This window comes from Cryptomeria japonica, chromosome 11 (genome assembly GCF_030272615.1).
Source record: "Cryptomeria japonica chromosome 11, Sugi_1.0, whole genome shotgun sequence".
NCBI classification, from domain to species: Eukaryota; Viridiplantae; Streptophyta; class Pinopsida; order Cupressales; family Cupressaceae; genus Cryptomeria; species Cryptomeria japonica.
Genome location: NC_081415.1, coordinates 142,115,849 through 142,139,292, shown reverse-complemented (window position 1 = coordinate 142,139,292; position 23,444 = coordinate 142,115,849). Strand labels below are relative to the sequence as shown.

The 23,444-nt window shown below is 32.3% G+C and overlaps 1 protein-coding gene and 1 long non-coding RNA gene across 2 annotated transcripts; one reads left to right on the top strand and one right to left on the bottom strand.

Annotated features, from left to right (window-relative positions):
- The first annotated feature begins 8,210 nt into the window (after positions 1-8,210).
- LOC131058271 (uncharacterized) lies at positions 8,211-8,823 on the top strand. The gene is made up of 2 exons (XR_009359451.1): positions 8,211-8,341; positions 8,470-8,823. It is a non-coding gene; the product is annotated as an uncharacterized LOC131058271 (long non-coding RNA).
- Positions 8,824-21,580: 12,757 nt separating this feature from the next.
- LOC131047160 (uncharacterized) lies at positions 21,581-22,585 on the bottom strand. Its single transcript, XM_057981015.2, has 2 exons — positions 22,147-22,585; positions 21,581-22,038 (listed from the first exon to the last, which is right to left on the bottom strand). The coding sequence occupies exons 1-2, from the start codon at positions 22,583-22,585 to the stop codon at positions 21,899-21,901; spliced, it is 579 nt and encodes a 192-aa protein (XP_057836998.1). The 3' UTR covers positions 21,581-21,898.
- Positions 22,586-23,444: the final 859 nt, after the last annotated feature.

The following is a 23,444-nucleotide window of genomic DNA, read 5'->3' as shown; positions in this document are numbered from 1 at the left end:
AGCATGTGATCTAAAGTTGTTATTTTTAATCCACATTGTGGTCAATCATAAATATGTTGGCAAAATGTGAAAAATGGATGAGTTTTGAAAATTAAAAGGAATTTAGGGAATTCTCTTTGTCAACATGTCCTAAGCATCATTTTGTGCCATATGAAAATTAAAAGGAATTTAGGGAATTCTTTTTGTTGGGATAGTTAATGTTTATGCTTCTAGTGATGTGGTTGAAAGATCGCACTTATGGTGATGGATTGTGGATGATCTGCCACCTACAACTTGGGTCATGTGTGGAGATTTCAATATGGTTAAGGTGACATCGGATAAGGATGAGATTTTTCCTTTTTGATGGACAACTAGAAAGAGAGAAGCCTGGTACTATATGCATGAATAAGAATCTAGAGTTTTTACTAACCCTGAATCAACCAAATTCTCCCCCATCAATATGATCTTATCCAAATCCTTCTTTCTACCAACCTTCAAAATCTTCTCCATTGCTCATTTTTAAATGTCTTTCTGATGAAGACCCAAATGTAAGAAGATCTTGTTACTTTTGACCCCACCAGCTTCCAATATCTGAGCTGCAAGAGAACTATCCCCCCCAGCCAACTTCACTTCAGCACTAAAAATGGGTCCCAATTGAGCCACTACTAGCTGATCCATCTCCATTTACTGACTCCCAATTACCTACATAACCTGGAAAGAGTCTCAATTCACACTATTAGGGACCAACCCTAATGCACCTTGATCCAAAGGAATTAACCTTGGGTTCACCTCCTATTGGCTAAGTTCATCCAAGGCTTCAAATCTGTTGAAGGTATCCTCCTCCTGTCTCTCCTGTAAGGAGCTCTTTTATCCCTGATTCATGTTCTTTGTCTTAACTAGGACAAAACCATCATCACCCACTACCTCATCAGACATGGCAGCTTTTCCTTTACCAACCCCATCTAGGTTATGAGATGGTTGTTGAGGTTGGCACACAACCAGTTTATAGGTAGGACACTTGCGCTACAAATGACCATACTCATGACACAAACGACACTAAAATGGTAAAGTCTCATAATCCAACTACTGGACCCAAGAATAAGATCCCGCACACATATATATAGCATCTGTAAAAGGCTTACTAAGATCAATTTCAACACAGATATGAGTGCAAGTCATTACCTTTCTCCCTAGGGTTTACGTTGAAGATCCAACCGGTTTCCCAAGCAATGAAGCGAGCATCCGTAACACATCCTCCCGACAATATTCCACTAAAAAAACATGGTAAACGAACCCACACTGGGACCCTATTTGGGAGCTGCTTCGAAGGGTTAAACCCTACATGCCAAGGTTTGATGAACAACCCCACCTAGTTATAAAAATATAGGCCTCCTTCAAAAACCCTATTGCGATCCTCCATGTAGTTGAATGTAACCATGAATTAGTTGTTCACCAGCAGCATAATCTCCATTTCCCCTTCTGGTGCCCAAGTCCTCTTAGCCCAGTTCTCCAAAAATTGCAGAGAAACCCTCATCCCCAAAAACTTGCAATATAATGAGTATTTTGAAAATTATTCAATATCTTCAACTATCATCTTTGGAGGAAAAACCAATTTCGGCCTCTCGCTGCATCTCTCCAAACAACCATTAATCTTCATAATCCAAGAGCCACCAACACTACCAAACCTCAAATCTGAGACAAAAAGATTATTATCAAAAGTCTTGATACTCTGGGATGGGGATTTTGAACCCACCGCAACATGGGAATCCATGTCAGGAGATGCTTTTGAGGCCTCTCCTCCATTACTAGACTTTGCATCTCACTATAAACTCACACCCCAAAGGGAGATGAACAAGGAATCCAGACACCCCTGGAAGTCACCGAACACCCACCCCTCCTGAGCACCACCAAAGGGTAGAGTAGACCACAAGCCCCCTTACCCCACAGGTTTATCCATGAACCAATAGGGAGACCCGAGCCCCTGCCGCGTGCAACACAGACCCACCACCCGCAGCCTATTATAATATAATTATTATTAAAATAAAAAAATTAATTTTTTTAAACATATAATTTATTATTAAAAAGTTTTAAAAAATAATCAAATATTAAAATGACAAGACAAGTTCAGGCCTCGGGTTGCCCTATTGGGTTTTTGTGTTGTGTTAGTGGGGATTTTTTTTTGCTGGTTGTGCATCCCTCATCTGTCCTAGGTGTTTCTCTATTGCTATGTAATTACATGGTCCTATCTCTCTTTTATTAATCAAAACATTTATATATAATTTAGTAGTTGTTTCCCCAACATCAATCTTGAATTTGACGATCAATCCTACCTAACAAGTAAATTTTACTATTATTTACTTATGATTTTTAATTTGATTGTCAATCCTACATGTCAAGCTCATTTTTAGTGGTAATTATCCATTCATACTTATTGTGAGTTAGCTTCATTTACCCAAATGATGGGAGGTTTAAATTAGATTTATAATGAAGTGAAAATTAGATGAAATTTAGAATAGGCAATTCATTTCATATTTTAGGAAATTTGATATCTCATTTCAATATCTCATCTTCTTCATAAAAATTACAACATAATACACAAATAAATAAGTGCTAATTAGCCCAAAATTTTGATGTAAAAATATATACATATAAAACTCTTCATATAAGTGAACAACCTAACAATTGTGAGTTTCACATTTCATCTTTATTCGTCTATTCAATAAAAAAAATTATTTTTCATAGTTTATTCTCCTTTAGCAAATATTTTTCTTCAAATAAAATGTCCTTCCATGTATTTGATTTAATAAAAATAGTAATATAAATGAATTCCTAACAATGTTAGATTCATACATATTTTCACAAAAATCAGACCATATTTGCACTTTGTGGTTTTTTTCCAATATAAACACTATTAAAAAAGTATTTATTATTATATTTTTTTGTAAAGTTTAGATGGAAGATTTTAAGAATTTAAAAATCAAGATAATCTTCTATGTATTATTACAATAAAAAGAAACTTTCTAAATTAAATTTTTTTAAAATACTCACCATAATCTTGTTAAAGTATTCATGATTACAAAAAATTAAACATGTAATTTCAAAAATAATTTTACTTATTAAAAACTTAGCATTATTTATTTATATATGTATTTTTAAAAATAAAGTAATGATATTATTAAAATTTTGATATAATATATATCTTAAAATCTCTTAGTTCTATATTATAAATGTTATAATATAATAACTATTAAAATAAATAAGAACAATTCTTTTTTTTTTTAAATTAAAAATATAATTTATATTCAAAAAGTAAATAAATTAAATATATAATTTAATAAACATATTTAAAACATAAACTATAATTTACTTATATATATATATATATATATATATATATATATATATAAAATTAAAAATATTATTAAAATTTATATATAATATAATATTAAAATCATTTAGAGCTTAGTTGGAAGCAAGTTTAGCCATCCGAATTAAAAGAAATAATCTTGAAGGATTATTTTCTCATTATAAACCAAAGCATATTCACCTTACATTCTAATATATCTGACACTTTAGGAGGATATCTAAAGAACACAAGATACGACTTAGAGAGGGGTGAATCAGTGGTTATCAACAACCTTAAGGCTTTTAATCCTAAAAAATGTTTATCGGTAAGCAATTCCAAGACTAAGGGAGTATATTGGTGAGATAAAAGAAATGATAAAAAAACAAGCACACATAAAGACACATCACACAACATTGGTTATACGAGGAAACCCAAAGTGGGAAAAACCTCGTTGAGAAATTTTGCTGGAGTCTACTGCTCCAATTCAGCCTCACAATGAAACAACAATTTTACAAAGTTTAGGGCACGAACCCAAGGAGCACCAACCCTTAATGATTTATGGGAACCAACCCAAAGGAGCACCAACTCAATGAAATACAATGAATTATAGAATTAATCCAAAATAAGCACCTTGTTACAAATGAGTTTTGTAACCTTTGTATACACTTCTCCCTACTAGTTCAACTCTTCTTTGTTTCTTTGCTTCTCATCACTCTTGATTATTTTCACTCTTCCTGATTCCTCTTCTGCTCAGCCTCTACCTCACTCGACATCTTCTCACTCTCTCTCTCTCTTCCTTGTTCGCTCATTGTTGTTGACTTACCAGTTTAGATTATGCCAGTTTGATGAACTATCAAAGTGTGTAACTAGTTATTGGTTACTTTGTGCCTTACCAATTAAAACCCTCTTATTGGTTCATTTATCAACATTCAATCATTTCAATATTATGCAATGAACTTTCAAGCTAATTACCTCTTTTCTTGCACATTCACACTCTCTTCTTCGACATCCAGTTTCTAGCATCCAACCTCCTTCATCCCAAACATAGATCTTTAGTTTGCATAGATCTTCTGTGTTGTTCAATCTTCTTCGAGCCGCAATCCTGTGCACTTGACCCATGATTTTCGCAGTCTACATTAAATGTCGACCCAATCACCAACTACCTTGACAATGCACTATTCACTTTCCACTTCATGTTTTCCACCTGGAATCAATGTGTTATCTTTGTCGGCATCCATCTTAGTTCACTGTGTCAGTTCAGGCTTAGGCACTGACCAAAAACTCACTAGTGGTAATCACATTATACTACCTGTTGATCTGCCCTACTAGTTATACAATAACCTGTTAACCTTCATACCATGCTCTTCTTTGTTCTATTTGTTAGGTCATGTTATCCTGGACTGAACTTTCCAAACCACAACACATGCCTAGAGTGAGTCACTATGCACATTTTCATCTGATGAGAGTTGTTCACTTTGTCTTTATGCTAGCTTACCATTTGCCTTACCTATTGGTTGACACAACATGTCAACAAACTCCAATGCAAACCTTCTAGCATATCGATAGATATGTTTACTAGTTGACAATACTCCTGCCTATATATTGGTAACACCCATGAGAACACCATGCCAACAATCTTCCACTTTCTCCAACTATGGTAATACCAATCTCCATCTGCATCCCGGTTGACATCAGCATCCCGAAATGAAAACATGTCTGCAATTTCTAAGCCTTTCCTTTCTTCTACATTAGCCCAGACATCATCTCAATTGGTTTTGCCAAAGTGGAAAACTCATCACTTCTTACCCTTCCTTTTCTTTCTCGGTAGCTCATCTTGCTTTCTCTTGTTGATCCGGTGCATATCTTTGGTTTCATATACCAGAGGCTTCCTCATGTTTCCCTTTGGTCATCCAATATAATCCTTCAACCACCTACCTTTAACTTCTTTGACTATCTTACCTCAGAGGGTTATGATGTATTCCACAGATGTTGTGAAAAAAGCTAAGCATTACCACCAACTGGTAGGAGTGGATAGACAGTTGCACTCAACATGCCAACACCCAGTGGGAATGAATCTTTGTCACTTGCCGACCAATCAACTGGTGGGATCTTGTTGACATTACATTTCTCTCTCTGCTTTCGGTATTGCACTAATATGACTTTCCTAAAATTAGGCGGATACATCTTCAACCAGACACATGAGCCAGTAAACTTCCCATTTGTCTTCCTTGCTATCTTGAGGTAGCATAATTTATGTCAGTCTTCTCTTTATTCGGTGACAACATCTTCATCTGGTGGGAGTCCTATTGGTTGACATCAAACTTGCATACCAGTTGCCTACACATTTTTCATTAGTTCAACCTTGTTGGCTTACCGGTTGACAACAACACAGTGCCAACACATTGCCAACACATTACTCACCAGTTGACATTCCATATTGGTCGACATCAAGGACAAAACAATCCGATCGATATTAATGACAACACAATGCCAACAATATCCTTGTAGGCTTCTCTAGTGAAATGGTAGATTATTGATGGTGAATTTAGTTTGCATGTTTGTTAAGGTGATTACCTCGCATATTGAATTATTTTAGAAGTAGATGGGTTTTTTCTTCTAGTGAAACATAAATTTTGAGCTTAACTAAGTCTTGGTTTCGAGCCTGTTAATTTGGCAGTATGGATACACCTTTGAGGCTAGGGGATTGAAGAGACAGATGGCTTTCATAGGGGAAATCAAGGATGATACGTTGAAGGGCATCCTCGCCTTTCCTCATGACCTAGTAATTAGAGTGGTTAGGAAGACATTAGGGGAAGATTATATCAAGAATGATGATAGAAGTAGGGAAAACTCAGACATAGCTGCCATGTTTTTAGCCATGGCTTTGCATTTTGAATGAGATAGGGAGGTGGTGAAGAAATTGTGTGGAAGTGTCTTTAAGAAGGACCTTCTAGGAGAGTTGGATAGGGTGGTAGTCAATGTGACAGACGACCTTATTGTTCCAAAGCCAAAGCACTATGATAGGTTTATGTGGAAAAGCAAACTGGTGTCGAGATTTCCAATGCTAGAGATAGAAGATGAGGATGCCTTTGTTGTAAACATACCAATAATGTAGCACAATTTCTACTTTCTGGCATGGCTCCTTCATATTAAATGGTTGACATGTAAGAAATGATTTGCCAACTATTTGAAGGAGGAAGGAATTGACATTGTGGAAGATGATGTGGAGATTCCAAACATCTACGCATTTAGCTTGGGAGAGTCCTTTGTTAATACAAGATTTGAAGAAGGCAAGTCTCGGAAAAAGGGGAAGCTCGCTTCCTTTGACTCCTAAGGCTTGAATGCAATCCCAATTTGGAAGAATAGGTTGTTGTATCTAGCAAATTAGATTTGTAATCATAAGACTTAATCCCTTCCTTTGGTTTATTTAGGATAATTTGGCTACTAACAAAATTTTGAAGACAAAACTTTGATATAGGGCTTTTTTGGTATATAGTTAAACATGCGTTGTTTATAATTCAGTTGGATGCACAAATCTATTTTATACTAAGTTGGCTTAGTATTGCAGACTATTATTAGAGCAAAGTTTTTTCAAGTAAAGAGGTGGTTAGAATCTCTCTTAGAATATTTACTCTGTCCTCTTGATTTATCCTGCATTCTGTGATAGACTTGTTATCCATCTTTGCTCCTCTACTCACAAAACAGGTGCAGTCATTCTAATGTATGAAGCCCTTGTTTCTTTCTGTTTCATTATCGAAGTATTGTATATTCATTACAGTTCTCTGTAGAACGACTCTTTTATATATATATATATATATATATATATATATATAGACAAAGATATTTTCGTTCTATGTGATGGACTTCCTCTAAGGTATGCTATGTCTTGTATTCATGACTTCTTTTCCTTGATATTCAGCTGTCATGGCCCTAGACTAGAATTGGCATTACTTAAATAATTTATTTGATTATTTATGTGTAATTGAAAGTCAAGATGTGTGTTTAACTTAGAACTACTCTTTTTGCAACATCTGTTTTAATTTGTTTTCAGCTACTTACAACTACTTACTGCTTTTTGGGAATGTTTTGTATATGATTGTAAACTTTATTGCATTTCCATTAGTAAACTTAAGAAACTATTATAGTCAGACTTGTAGTTCATCCTCACTTGACTGTTAACCAAAATGGTTGTGGATAGCGACTATTCTGGAATTAATTTTGCACAAATATTGTTTTGATGTTTTAAAATTGTGGAGATGAATATTTCTTGTAACGAACTCCTTATATTCGCTAATGTTTCAAAATTAACAGTTTGTAGGAGAAAAGTTGTATAGTGGTTTTGTAGGGTTGTAAGGCTACTATGGAAGAAATAGAACCACACTTAATTCAAAACTCCTTTTCTTGCCACCTCCGCAAATCTCCACCTATATCAAGGCAGGAGAATCTATAGATGTAATTTCTTTTGTAACCAGCCATTGGCTGAAGTGATGTAATTTTTTTCAGGATAGTATTCTTGGGCAAGACCGAAGGTTTTCTTAGTTCGATTCTTTCCTACTGGTGCCCACACGGAATCGAACATGTAAAATGTAATTTTTTAAAATTAATAAAATATTTAATACGGCCCATTATCAGTAAAAAAATATATTAAAATAATTTAATTATATATTATAATAATATATAATAATAATTATTAACAAAAAATTTTAAAATTTTAAACATATTTTATTATAAAAAAGTCTTAAAAAATAATCAAATATTAAAATGGCAAGCCAAGCTGTTCCACACGCTTCTGTCTGTCATTCAACAAGCTTTTGTCTGACGTGTCCACTACTAAAATGTGCTCGCCAACTATAAATATGTTGCGCCATAGATCTCCTTTGCAACAAAGGCGTTCGCTTTGTCGAACGCTGGGTTGAGACGAGTTCCAGCTTTCATGGATTCGCTATACTCATATCAGTGAGCTGACTATGAAAGCTCTTCGAAAAGTTATTTGCTTGTGGTTATTGTTTTCATGATGTACGTTACATTCTAAGTTGCCTGTGCTGGTATTCTGATATTTAGTGGTTCTTCTGTTAGTTTGGAATTAAATTAACGTTTTATATCAAAATATGTCGTCTTCTTAGAGTAAAGTTATGATTCTGCAGGTCATCGGATGTGAGTATTTAATCTCAAAGTTTTTTTGTTTTATCCATATTAGATTTTTATCACGTTCGGAGAACAAGGGCCTTCTACCAAAGTCCATTAGGCTCTTGTCTGATAATTACGGAAAGGTTTGAGCTTAGAATGGTTTGATAATGGACGGGTGAAATTCTACATTGTTTAATCTTCAGTTTGCCATATATAATGTATTAGAGTAGTCTAGAGGCTGAGGCCTTACTCAAGAGGAAACGCTGGTTTGACGTCTACTCTTGATCTTGATATTGTATCATTGTGACATAGCTTCCTTTACAGTCTCTATAATCAAAATAATAAAATATTCCCAATGCTCTTCAATTCTTCAAATAATGAAGATACCATTAGGGAACTCAAAACCGGCTTTATATTTTGCAATTAACGTGTCTAAATCCCGAATGAGCTTTATATGTGGGAATAAATAAAGTTTTATTATAAAATATGGGGCATATTTTGGAAGGAATCAGTCGTAACATATAAGAAATCCGGGAAATCACGTAGTTTTAAGCATAAAATAATGGGTTCTTGCCCTTCGTGTAACGTCAAATGAAATATCTTTAACGCGTAACCACAGTAATATAAAGAGAGACAGTTCTTAGTCGAGACGAATTCAATGTGCCCATTGAAATTCAATGTATTTACTAATATAAAAATATAGTACCTCCGGGACTAAGCGAACAGACACGATGAAAATGTTGTTCGACCTCACTTTCTGTCATAGACAATTCACATGGCGTGCAACAGGAGTGCGTGTGTTGATTATGAAAGAGGCCCCGCTGAAACCTAATGTCCTGACTTCGTCTAATGTGCACACGACGAACGATGGAAGTAAGTGGGTTGATTAGGAAAATGTCGCTACCAGTGGGACCGAATGACTATGACTTAGATTCAATATTCAAATGCTAAGCGATGGAATAAGGTGGGTTGATTAGGAAAATGTCGCTATTAGTGGGACCGAATGACCTGAGTTAACGTGCTAAGCGATGGAATAAGGTGGGTTGATTAGGAAAATGTCGCTATTAGTGGGACCGAATGACCTGAGTTAACGTGCTAAGAGATGGAGGTGGGTGTGTCAATAATTAAAATATTAGTAGATTTAGTTAGAATGACACGACATTGTGTCAGAATTCACATGCTAAGCTATGAGAGTTGGTGTGTTGATTACAGAGTTGATGTCGTATGGTAGGCGATAAATTACAGAGTTGATGTCGTATGCCTTGAATTTTTCTCTAGTAGTGTTCAATAGAGATACGGCTGCCATGTGGGAGAAGATGCTTTACCGAGTTCATTGTTGTATGTTTTGATTTTTCTAGCTATGTTCTATTGAAATACGGCTGGCATTTGAGAGAAGATGCTTTACTTGTGTTATAATTTTCCTCTAGCAGTGTCCAATTGAAATACGACTGCAATGTGACGGACCACTGGGAGTAGGTGTTGAACTAAACATGAAGCCAGCTAGGATAGGGATGCATAATATGTCTTAAGATCTGAATTTTTCCTTTCCATCTAGAAGTTTTTTTTCTTAAGATCTGATTTTTTTCTTTTCCGTCTAGAAGATTTATCCAATCTTATGATTTGACTCTGACTCTGTCTTTTAAAATAGTTGAGAAGATTTTTTCAATCTTGCGATTTGAGTCTCTTTTCCACTTATGATATTTTTTTAATCTAGCGGTGTCGAATCGAAATATGGCTGCCATGTGAGGGATCACGTCATGAAAATTTTTCAGTCTTTATGATTTGTTTATTCCTTTCCCACCGTCCATAAGGTTTTTCCAATCTTGTCCTATGACTTTTTCTTTTTCACCGCCCACTTGAAATACGACTCTCATGGTAACGTGTTTGTATTTTGCTCCTTCTCTTCACATGGGTGATGGTCTCTGACCATTTCAGCCGATAACAGTATCAGTAAAGCAATTTATAATGGTTTCGATACGTCATTTGGATTCGATATGAGGTTGTAGCTAGCACTTTTTCTGGCAAGCCTCTTTTTGGTATTTTCAGCATTTCACACTCGCCACTCGAAAAATAGTTCAGGACACATTCTGTTTGAATCTTTCGCTCAAATTAATTTTTATTTAAATCATTTTAAAAATAAATCCTTTATAGGTAAGCTAGCCCCTTCATTCCCTAGCCCCCTACAAATTGGTTAGGTGTAACCACCCAAAAAAACAATCCTTGCAATTTTCAATCCCCTTTATTTTAAGATTTCTGTCTACTTTCTTTTGCAAGCTATATATGATGATGCAGCAGGTTAAATTAAGTATCATAGAAATTGGATAATTTGAGTAGATTTGTTCAATTTGATTTATAGATTAAAAAAACAATATTCATTTTCTTGGGCAATTTGCTTGGTTGTCATTATTTTTTACTTGGTTTCAATTAAAAAAAAAATTGTCTTTTGTATGAGATATGGCTCTAGATTAAATGTTTTGGAGTGGTTTAAATATGATTTATATTTTTGACATTTCTTTATATATTTCATTTTATCACATTTATTAAAAGGTTTATTAGTTGTGTGTGTGTTAAAACATAAAAATCTTTTCTAGTAAGTAAACAAAAGATGCATTGCACCTACAATAGCAAAAGCTATAACATATTGCTTAGTTGAAGAACATTGTAACAACAATGATTTCTACATGTAACAAAAACTAGATATGTATAGTAATTTTGTTTGCAAAAATGGAGTATATAAAATTAGAATTAAAGCTCCATGTATAATAATTTTTAATCATTAAATTAAAATTAATATATTATAATAATAACAATATAATTATAATAGTTATACAAATATTATGGTTAATTAATGAAATATAACAATAATTATGATAACCTTGCTTGAGTAGAGATGACAAAAGAAGAATGAAAAAAAGAGAGAAAGGGGAAACACAATGTTTAAAAATATATTTGTAAGTAGTAGGATGAGAAACACAATATTTTGTAGAAATGTATGTTGAAACTATGGTGAATAGGATAGATGCTATCTATAAATTTGTATGGATTTGAAGGAGGAGTAAACTAGGACAAATTTTGTATGTAGAAACTATGGTGGATAAGATAGATGAAAATTATGAATTTGGATTGTGACAAATCTTATTTAAATTTTTGATAATATTGTTTAAATTACTTAAACGATACCGATAAAAAAAATTATGATAACAAGTATCAGATATAATTATACATGTAATAATCAATCTATATATTATGAAAATAATAATAGAAATATAACTATAATTTATTATAATATTAATTATTAATAACATATATCATTATTCATATTATTTATTATTAATGACTATATAATAAGCATTAATTATTCAGTTATTATTAATTTACATATAATTAATGTATTATAATTTTTCATTAATATATAAATTATATTAAATTACTATTTATTATTTATTATGTTATTATCTAATAATTTTAGTTATTCTATAATATTATATAAGAAATGATTATATTATTATTATATAAATGAGCCAATTAGAGTTATACATTTAACCTTTTTATATGTTTGGTATTTATAATTTTATATATATATTTTAATTATTATTATAAAAAATCTTGAGTGGCTTTATCACCCATTACATTGTCAAAATAAATAGGAAAAAACTAGTTACTATTATATAATAGTGAAATGATTGAAGAATATTCTTGATGAAAATGCAAACAAAAATACAAACATTAGGAAATTTGATCAACCTATTTTAATTTTTGCTTCTCATTGGTTGATGCTTTGATATTTAAAATACCAACATCATACTAATAAGACTAAAGAGTACTATTATTGAACAAAATAATATATGAATCAATTTGTCTATTTTGAAATAAATTTGGAAAAAAAATCATTATAAAATTTGATCAACCTATTTTACTTCTTGATTTCGATTGGTTGATGCTTTGCCATTTAATAGATTTGGGTGAATTCATTAGTATTCCTGCGTGTGGTAGGAACTAATAATATATAGCTCGAGAAATAAAAAATACTATCACAATGGGATTTTTTTTTTAAATTGATTTGTTTCACATTTAGTTGAATGGACTTTTTATTTTTAATATATGTAACGCTTCATTTTTTAGTTTCATGTTTAACACAATACAGTCTATTTCTACTATATGGGCTTTACCTTTAGTTTCACATTTATTTCAATGGATTCTATTTGACTAGATTTTTCCATACTTTTTTCATCATAAGCCATTCTTTTGATAATTTTAAATTCATTTTTTCCTAAAATAAATCTTGTTATTATCACAACTAGCAAGATTTGTAGATTAGAAAATATTGTTATCCCAATGATCGAATTCACAAATTTGTCTCTTTATAATGAGAATTACTCTCACATCCTAATTCTTCAAATGCAAAGCTAATAATTAAATTTATAAAGTGCACACACAAGCTAGATGGGACCACACATTCTTCATTGATAAATGATATTAGATGTGTGTGTGAGTTTTCTTTGATTCAATACCTTTTTAATTTGTGTTTCATGATTTGGACTTAGGGCACATTGGAATGTAATTTAAATTCCAACGTTAGATTTTAACATTACAACATCTAATCTACCTTAGAGATTTTCAAATTATGTCAAACAATTTTAATGGGATTGTGTAAATGGTTCGAGTTCTTGAAAATGAAACAAAGCCATAGATTGGTTGGTTATTTTAAAACCTATCTATTGTCTTTTTGTTGTTCTACAAGCTCAATGGTTTGTAACTTTATTTCTTTCACATATTTTTTGCAAAAAGAAAAAGTGTATAGTAATTGATGAAATTAGAGAGCTTGAATAGATTTATTATATTGCTTAACTTATATGTATCCAAAAAACTTGAAATAGATAACATATGTGGATGGATGTATTTTTTTTGCATGAGATATAACTCTTCATGATAAGTATTTTGGAGTGATTAAAAACACTTTATATTCTTAATAGATTATACAATATAAAAGAATATAGCTTAAAATGACAAACATGAAAAGCTTTAACTAACAAAACATACTAAAAAATATCTCTATAACAAAAAAAATGTAATAGGAATTAAACAACATGCTAAATCATATTGTGACGAGTTGTCTTTAAATAATATGGACAAGCATATCATATCATACACATATGATAAGGTTAAACCATTAGTAAGTCTAGGATCTAGTTCAATAAAACCTAGTAGAGAAGGAATTTATTCATGAAAAACATGAACAAGATATCAGTCATTTTCATAATGGAACTCATTCTTATTCTACTAAAATTTTCTATAGTTTAAGAGAAATTGGAGTTGTGTGACACCTTTCTAAGGTTAAATAAATAGGAAGGCATGGTGATTGGAGACACTTATTCTAGAGAATCATAGAACATTCAAAATTTTAATATTAGAATGTCAACATATATCTTGTACACCTAGTTTGTTGTAAGTGAATGTAAATGTTTACTATTAATATAATTTATGCATGTGAATGCAATGTAAAGTTTCATCTAACATGCTTTAAATGCACATATGGGGTTTCATCTTATATAGTAAATGCATATCATTGGTTTTCAATTATATTCTTCAAATGATGGGGAGGGGGATTCAATAGTCTAAACATGGAAACTAGGAATCATTTCCAATTTCCATCAAACTTGCATTTGAGAATAATTAGTTAGTCCCAACTTTACTCCCTTGGGAGGGTTTAAAACTTGTGATTTATTATTTTGTTTTGATTGATGTGATAGGATATGATAATAAAAGATGCAAGAACTTGGTAATTTTAAAAGAAACAACATGAGTTAAAAAAATAAGATTAGATCTTAAAATGTGATACAAAGAGGAACTTGTGTTTGCAATCTAGTCTTGACAGAGTCAGTCTATGTTAATAGGAACCATTGTCTAGAGGTGTTTTCATCAACTTAGGTGTACAAAATCCTAATTAGGATGCCTTGTATATTTTCCTCTCAAAATTTCATTTGAAAAGTGTTGGACACTTGAGCAAGGCAATAGTGATAGGGTTTTGTACTTGTTCTAAATCTAGAACTATGTAACTATTTCTACACTTTTTGAACTTCTAACTCTCTACCATTGGATCTAGTATCTGCACACACAAAAAAGGGAAAAATGTTAGGTTGTATAAGGGCTTACCTACATCAAACCATAGGTAGGAATTAACCTCCATTACAAAAATGATGATTAGAAAGAGATCTTACCCTTGTAGGAAAGAGGTTGAAAACCTTAAGAAAATAAAACATTAACAATTATTATACCTTTTGTATGAATGTTCTTATCTTGAAGTATCATAACAAGTTGATGTTTCTTGATAAGAGTTCATGCATTCCTTCACTCATGGAGAAAGCACATAAAATGTATCATGGATACTAATCTAAATGCTTGAATGATTTATCTCCCCTTCAACGTATTGAAAATGTTTGGTTGTATTTTTTGAATCAAAGTATTAATTGGAATTAGGAGATTTTCAAATGAGGGTGTGAGAGTTGTATTTATACATAACCTCATGAAGCATGTTGGAAATTTGGAAAAGGCTGACATCAGGGAGCTATTTCTTGCTTAGCAACTTCTCAACCATTGGAGGTTTGAATTTTTGCTTGATTTGATAAGTCCATAGCACTAGGTACATATATATGGAGCTCTAGGGAACTAGGCACCATAGTCCAAGAGCACTAAGACACTAGGTTCCATAGACCTAGAAAATTAGTGAGCTAGAATCTTGTCAGTGAGTATAGATCAGTGTCGAACTTCCAAATTTGATCCTGGATTGAGCACAATCAATCAAAATTAGGGGAATGAGGGGAAAACAACCAAAGTGAGCCTCAAATGAGTGTAAATTGTATGAGGATACAATTTATGACACTATAATTCTTAATGACTTTGAATGCATTGCCTATGATGTATATCTTCTCCTAACTACACTGTAAATTTTTTGAATTACTATCTATTATCAACCATAACTATGATCCTATATATGTAATTCTCATCAAGAGGCTACCATTTGGTTACAATGACTATGTTCTTCCCACTCATCTCTAAGTTTGTAAATTCAATTAAAATGCAAGAAATGATTTTAATTAAATGTAAATTGAATTAAAATGTTGAAAGATAATTTAATTAAATAAATAGAGTTTATTCAATTAATGGACGAAAGGGGATTTAATCAAATGTTGTATTTAATTAATGCTAGATAGAAGAAATGGTGATATAAATTAAACCTTAGTTTAACTAATAGATGAATAAAAAATAATTAAACAAATAAAATTTATTTAATTAGATGTGCAAGTTTTAGGTGTCTACAGATACTATTCCCACTATTTGGATAAAGCATGTTAGGTTTGGAAGATAAAAAAACTAGTTATGAATTGGTTGCACCACTTTATACACTTAGTTTTAGGAGACAACTCACCCATAAAAATAAACCTACTAATTTTTTATGGATGTGGAAGCTATGTCACAATCACAACCATCCAGGAAGTAAGGGTGTTTGGTAGACTTGCTTACATTGTTGGTGCACACATCACATAAACTACAACATCTCAATGTGAGTATGTTTTAACCTTTCAAATAATACTTAAAATATAAATAAGCATCATGGATAGGAAAAATTTCAAATGTCAAAATCGAGAGGGCATAATCAACAAAACTAGGCAACTATTCACTACAAAAATCGTTAGCAATGTCGAATATCACAATAGGATTAAAAAATGTAGGGATGTGTACCTTGAATGAAGAGGCACTAGTGGATGATACACATCCCAATTATAGATTTAAAATTAGTGTAGCTAATGATGCTTATACAATGTACAAAACATCCTTAGTCTATCAGGAGTTGTTATTTCAACAAATGAAGTTATACACAAACATTGTTTTGTTGACTCTTCTACTCAGTTTCAATCTACAATAGCATTAAAAGTATGAGAATCCATAACACATGCACCTCAAAGTAATTTTATTGATTCAACTAGATAAGTGGTGGGTGATGAAGACTCGCCTAGCATGGTAGATAGATAACATGAGGAATTGGAATATTGTCCTAGTCTTCTACTATAAGCTAGCCCTCCTCATGGTTGGTGGAGGGGAAGATGAATCTTTGTAGTGATATGAATTTCCAATAAGAATAGGGAAATTTTTTATTCCCATCTCTAGTAGCCACATTTGGCATGCTTGGAGCAATATATTACTATACTAATTGTGGAGGTTTAGGTGATGGAGGCAATGTAGATTTTAGTCAAGATATACATCAATTTCACACAAGAAAGCCTAGGACAACTAGTTGAATCAGGAATTGGACTCTAAAATTATTCCAACCATTAGAAAATTCCTCAATCTATCTATGCTCATTGTTAATGAAAGACCAAATAATTCTGGTGATCTTAGAATTTGATTGAGCTAACAAACCTAGATGTTTACAATAAATGACTACATGAATCTCTTAGTAGAGAAGGAGAAAAGGAATCTAAATAATTGAAGGAACTAAAATCCCAAAAGAAATAACATAATGAGGATAGAAGGAAATATATCTTATGTCATGATAAGTGAAGGAGTAGGCCGAGGTTGATAAGGAGTTAATATGTAGAGGGTGATCCCTCAATACGATGTCTCACTTTCACAACATTTTAATTTTTGCCTAAAATCACATATATTTAAAAAAATATAAGAATTTAAGCCTTGACATGTTCCATTTAAATATATTTTAATTCAATAGGGTTAGATCAAACCTTCTTTGATAGAAACCCTATAGTCTTAAATCGTACCTACAATGGAGTCTCCTTTGCAATTATTAAAATATTGATATTATTTACTTTTTTTTTTTATGTTTTGGGGGATCAAATTAATTCATTTAGAAGTTATGTTTTGTAGGTGTGTAGTCCTTGTTATAAGATTTATAAAAAATATAGTTTTGAATATATCTAATTTTATTATATCTTCATTTTTTATTTCTTATGCATATAGGTTTTCACCAAACATTAAGGTCTTTGTTTCATAGATATGAAAAATAGAAAAATAGATATATATTTTTTTAATTAAAGGAGAAAAAAATATTCGATTGAAAGTAGTCACCAATACATTCAAAGTAAAAGTACCAACCCATCAAGGGCCTTAAAACTACCCATATTCAACAAAAAGACTAAGAAATGATATCTTGAGAAAACAACCTTGTGAGTCATGAATTCCCTTATCAATCAACTTTTGTAACTTATTAGAGCACTACTGGGGAAGATTCTCCAAGTGTCTAGCGTGTCAGTCCCTTAATTGTTCAAAAGCCCATCTAGCAAAATAGTATGCCACACCATTAGACCCCCACAAGATGTGTATGAAAGAAACAAAGTCCAATGAAATATCCAACCTAAGAATATATGAGGCCATTAAAGCCAACTACTAATCAACAAAATCAAATATTTTCTTGATCAATAGATTACCTAAAATATCATAATCTAAGCCATTAATTATCTTAGTCTGGCCAAGCAAGTATCCCCTTTATAAAGAATAAAGTAGAGCAAGAGCCTCCATAAGATTTTTGGTCAACTTTCTCTTATAGATGGAGAAGAAGAAAAGAAAAGTGCCAAAACTATCTCTTCCAATTACTTCAATCCATACATGTCCATGATTTTCTCTACAAGACCCATTAACATTAATTACAAGCACTCCTTCACTAGGTAGTAACCACTTTTCATCACTTTGGATTTTCTTTATGGGATTGTACCCCTTCACTAAATCCAAGAAGGCCTAGAACCATTACCTCATAAGCTTAATCACTTTATCATCTCAACTTCTATAGGTTCTAAGGGCATAAACATCTCACTTAGAAAAAGTGGTTTCTTGAATCATACCATAAGTTTTGCTACATGATTTTTGAACCCCAAAATTCCTACCTTGAAAGAAACTAGATGATTTCACTCAATAGAAAATTTCCAAATCATATAGGAGGAACCGATAGACCAAGCCACCTATATAAATAAATCCTTAGCTAGAGGTCTCCCCAAACTTTTCCATAATTCAAGAAAAGATTGTAGACATTCCATCGAAGGTGCCAAATATCTCTATAATAATAACACTAAAAAAATCAAATAGGAAGAACATTTTTTACTATTACCACAAAGGACACATCTTGATATTCCCCACTCTTACACAGATTATCCCAAGTGAGGCATATATTGCATGTAGCTAGCTGGTGAAAGAGATTACATTTAGGCCAAACAAGCTTATTATTCACATTCTTTCACCATGAGATCTCTTCCTCACCATACTTCATTTGATCCAATTCTTGATATCAAGAGGACATCGAATATTTCCCTTTATGATAGGGGCTTGAGGCCAAGGTGTCCCTACCTCTCAGAGAGTTGCATTTAATTTCCTAGCCAGGATCCATGAAAGCTCTTCCCAATTCTTCATTGAACCCCTCTACAATCACTCATAAAGTTCATTCCACCTCAACTCGTTTGATTGCCTCACTTTTTGGACAACTTCTAGATGTCAATTTGAATCCACATGGTACTCAACATCTAAAGATAGGGTGCACCACTACTAATTATTCTCCCCTATTTTGGCTGAGAGAACAAATTACAATAAAAGAGAGTAACAGAGAAAGAATGCTTCCACACATCTCCTTTGCTGCATGATCTTTGTACAAAAAATGAATGGTAATTATTATGCTGAGAGGCATTTCAATTATATATGGTTGTTAAAGAGATGTTAAAAAAATGAAAAAAGTAAATACGTATATTGTAGGGATTATATATATCAAAATAATCCATTGTATTACTTAAGATAATCATGGTGACTTCCTTTTATTTAATAAGATATTCATGATGAAAGTTGCATTGTACGACCATTCAGATGATTTAGTTTATGCATTCTTCACGAAGATGAGACCTGCAAGATCATGGTAGTGGGTGAGAATGAGCATGCTATGAAAAATTCAAGAGGATTGTTAACATAGGTAGGGGAAGAGCACTAGTGTTTGAGCATGTACCAATTGTTGTGAGGGTTGTTGATACCTTTTATTCAAAAAATTGAACAAATAAAACCTATTGTTTGAAACATAAAATATCAATTTTTGTTAGGAAATGTACCAATAGTCATTAGCAAATATACTAATATTGTAAAAAGTAACCAATCAGGTGATGCCATGTCAGCTGCACAACCATTGGGGCCTCTTTTGCATGCCTATTGGTCTCACATTTTTTTGGGGCTGTTTTAGACACCTTGGCCAAAAGGATGTTGATGTGGCACCATACTTGATGATGTGGTGCTGAAAGCCTAGTTATAAGCAAGGGACTTGCCAAGTAAGCTACTATAAAAAATTGGGAGTGATCTGAAATTTCCATGTAGGATTTTGAGAAGCACGAAGTTAGGGTGCTCAACTAATAGTGCTCTTCCCCTATATGATTCAAAGATGTAGGTTTCGAGAATGTCAAGGGAAACAATGAAAACAATGTTTGTACTTTCTATGTCTACATCTTTCCTCATAGATGAAGATCATGGTTTTTTATATGGTTGCAATTCCATCGCTACATCTTTCTTCATAAGTAAAGAACTTATTTTTTTCATAAGGTTGCATTTCCCATCTCTACTCCTTTCCTCATAAGAAAAGAACTTACTTTTTCACAAGGTTAAACTTTCCATCTCTATTGTGTTTCTTCATAAACAAAGACCCAACTTTGTTACATAGTCACACGTCCAATTTAAATGTTTATTCAACATTTAATTTTCTATTTAATGATATTCATTCATTAATTAAAATTTTAAAAAATATTATATTCTTAATTTCAATTAATGAAAAATCATCTTTTAGTTCATTTTTTTCACAAATAGTATTAAGAAAGTGTTATATATTTTTTAATAGATTACAGTAAAAGAGATTTAAATGTAATATCTATTTTTTATTTTATAAATATTCCATAATCTTTAATATTCCATAATCTTTAATATTATCCATTTCAATTTAGTTTCAATTAATTGTTACATATTTTATATTTGTATATTAAGATTTTTAATTAAAAATAAAATTTATTTTAGATCAATATCATATTAATATATATTTTTTTAATAAAAAATTAAATACATACAACATATATTAAAAAAAATCATTTTCTGTTTGATATATCTTCCATCTTATACAAAATCATTAAAGATGTCCAATAACTTAACTAAAATAGGGGGCAAAAGGTATATTTATCTTCCCTATAATCATCCCATAAATATAGTAATTCAATTTATCTCAATATTTGTTTAACACTTATCTAATTTTCATCTAAAATATCAAAAGAATTCTTTAAAACATATATAAGAATCATTATATTTGTGAAAGAGAATATCTAGGGGAGAGGGTGCTATAGTAGAGTACTCTAACTTTGTGCCTCCCAAAATCTATCTTAAATATTTCAAATCACTTTCAATTTTATATAGATATTCATTTGTCAACTCCCCTACTTAAAAAAATTGGTTTCAAGTCCACATGGTCAAATATTATGCCACATTATATATCTTTTTTTTTTCAAGGTGTATACAATGACACCAAAAGAAGTAAGACCCATAGTTGTTCACTAAGTCATCTTTATTGGTGTGCTCATGTGGCAACACAAGTGGTTGCTTTTTCAAATTCATTGGAATCCTTTTGGAGATAAATATTGAAATGACACTTTTTGTGTTCAACTATTGAACTAATTTTGCCAGGAATCTTTTTGGAGATATTGAAATGACACTTTTTGAGTTCAACTATAGAACTAATTTTGCAAGGAATCTTTTTGAAGATAAGTATTGAAATGGCACTTTTTGAGTTCAACTATTGAACTAATTTTGCCCAACTACCATCCCCATTATTAGACCCCACTCTACTTTAGACTCCTCTCTCGTAATTTTATATTTATTGTGGTTTTTAAAATATTTTTTATTTTTAATATATAGATATATTTATTTATCAAAATTTTCACATATGATTCAATTTTAATATATTAAAGAAATAAAAAGAGGTACTTTACAAAATCTTGAATAGTTCTTCCTATAAAAGGAAATAAAATTATAATAAGAAAAGACACTTACATTTGTTTATGACATAGCTTTTAAACAATAAAGAATAAAGCTAACAAGACAAACATCCTTTGGATAGTTGTTCTTATAAAAAGAACTGAAATTATATTAAGAAAATAAGGTTACATTTGTTTATATCACAGCTATCAAAACACAGAGGGATAAAGCTAACAAGACAAAAAAACCCAAAAGCTCCCGAATCCCACCAACTTTCAAACTAAAACAGTGCACCGTCCACGCAAGAAACAAACTTCCAAAACCGGTGCGCTTATTTGTAAATAACATTTGTTTATTTAGAAAAGAATCCGAAAAAGCTCCTGAATCCCACCAATTCTAAACAAACTTTCAAAACCAGTGATCATTTGCAGGTGTAATGGCGTCCGGCCTCTTCCCGGGCTATAAGTGCCTTTCACAGCAGACTAGAAGATTTTCCAGTTCGCAGCAATTGCCTTGACAGCAGCCAGCTTTTTCCGGCGAGAAGCGTCCTTTGACGGGGCCACGGGCAGGCTCAGGGGCAGGTGAGGGAGAATGGTTGCCTGTATTGTAGGACATGGTACCAGAGAATTCTCAATACCCACAAACATTTACAAACTCTTTCTAAGATTACAATTTACTGAGAAGGAAACAAAAAGTAAAAATCTTACCCAGGGTGTAGCCGATAAGAAAACGGTATTTTTGGACCCAGTCATTAAATGAGCCGAGGCGCGGAACCCAGCGAACGGTTTCGTCCACCCTAAACGGCCGAGCTGCCACCCCATTGATAAGCACCGCCGCCGTCACAAACAATCCCACTGCAATGCGAGAGCAATACGATGCCATTTTCGCCTCTGAAAGCTTAGAATTCCTAAAGTGGGTTTTCTGCAGAGTGCGAGACTCCTTGGATAGGAAAACTTTAATTGAATGAACTGAGGGGATATTAGGGGTGGTTTTATTTAAGCTTGCTTTATGGAACATACTGGAAGATTTTGACTTATGAATCAGTTTTTCCTTGCGTGTGGCGTGCCGAGGGCAACTAACTATCAAGTCGGTTGCGTAAGTGAAGGTTTCCAACGAGCGCGTTTTGCCGTAGTGTTCGCGAATCATATTTAGATTGCTCAACGATGGCCGACCTAATCAAACACAAAATAGGCCTACTCAAGAATTGCATAAAATGGTTTCGAATATTGTATATACCCAATCTATTAAAATAAGATTAACTTAGCCACTAATGTAATAATAATAATATATTTATCTTATTAGCCTATGAGGCCAAGACTTTTTCCATCTGGTAAATAAATCTCCATGTTGGAAGATTTTTATTTTTGTGTTTCACTATACTTTCTAGTTATTCTATATTTTCATCTTATTTTAGTAGTTTAATGTAGTTTTAGTTTCGCTTTCAGTGTTGTCTTTTATAGCTCACTAAACTGTTAATTTAGTGAGGTGGTTGAGGGTATTTTGTTTCTAGAGACATTGTTATCTTGAGTAGTAAATCCCTTCCTCCACATTTTGGTGAACCCAAAATAAATGCCTTATGTTAGATATGTTTCTTTAGAGTTTTGATGTATTCAATTGTTAGTAAAATGGTGTCTCAACCTTGCAATAAAAAAGAAAATCATATTTGATTAGAGTAAAATAGGTTTTGAAGGGGCCCCAAAACCCTTAACAAAAAACATTATACTGATGCATTTAGAGTGTTAAATGTTGTATTGGTACATTTAGATGGTTGGATAAGGAATGCTTCATTTTTCCTAGTAGTGCATTTTGTGGGCTACAAAAGTGCTTCTAAAAAGCTCAATAGTTGATAAATCCATATTTTTTGTTCAACTTATCATTGTAAATCTTGATGGTTTATCATTAGGTCATAGATCTATCTGTGGATGTCTTGTGTTCTTTTTTTGCCCTAGAAGGCAACCCTATATTACAAGATCATTGTATTACAACTATGTAGTGTGATGTATTA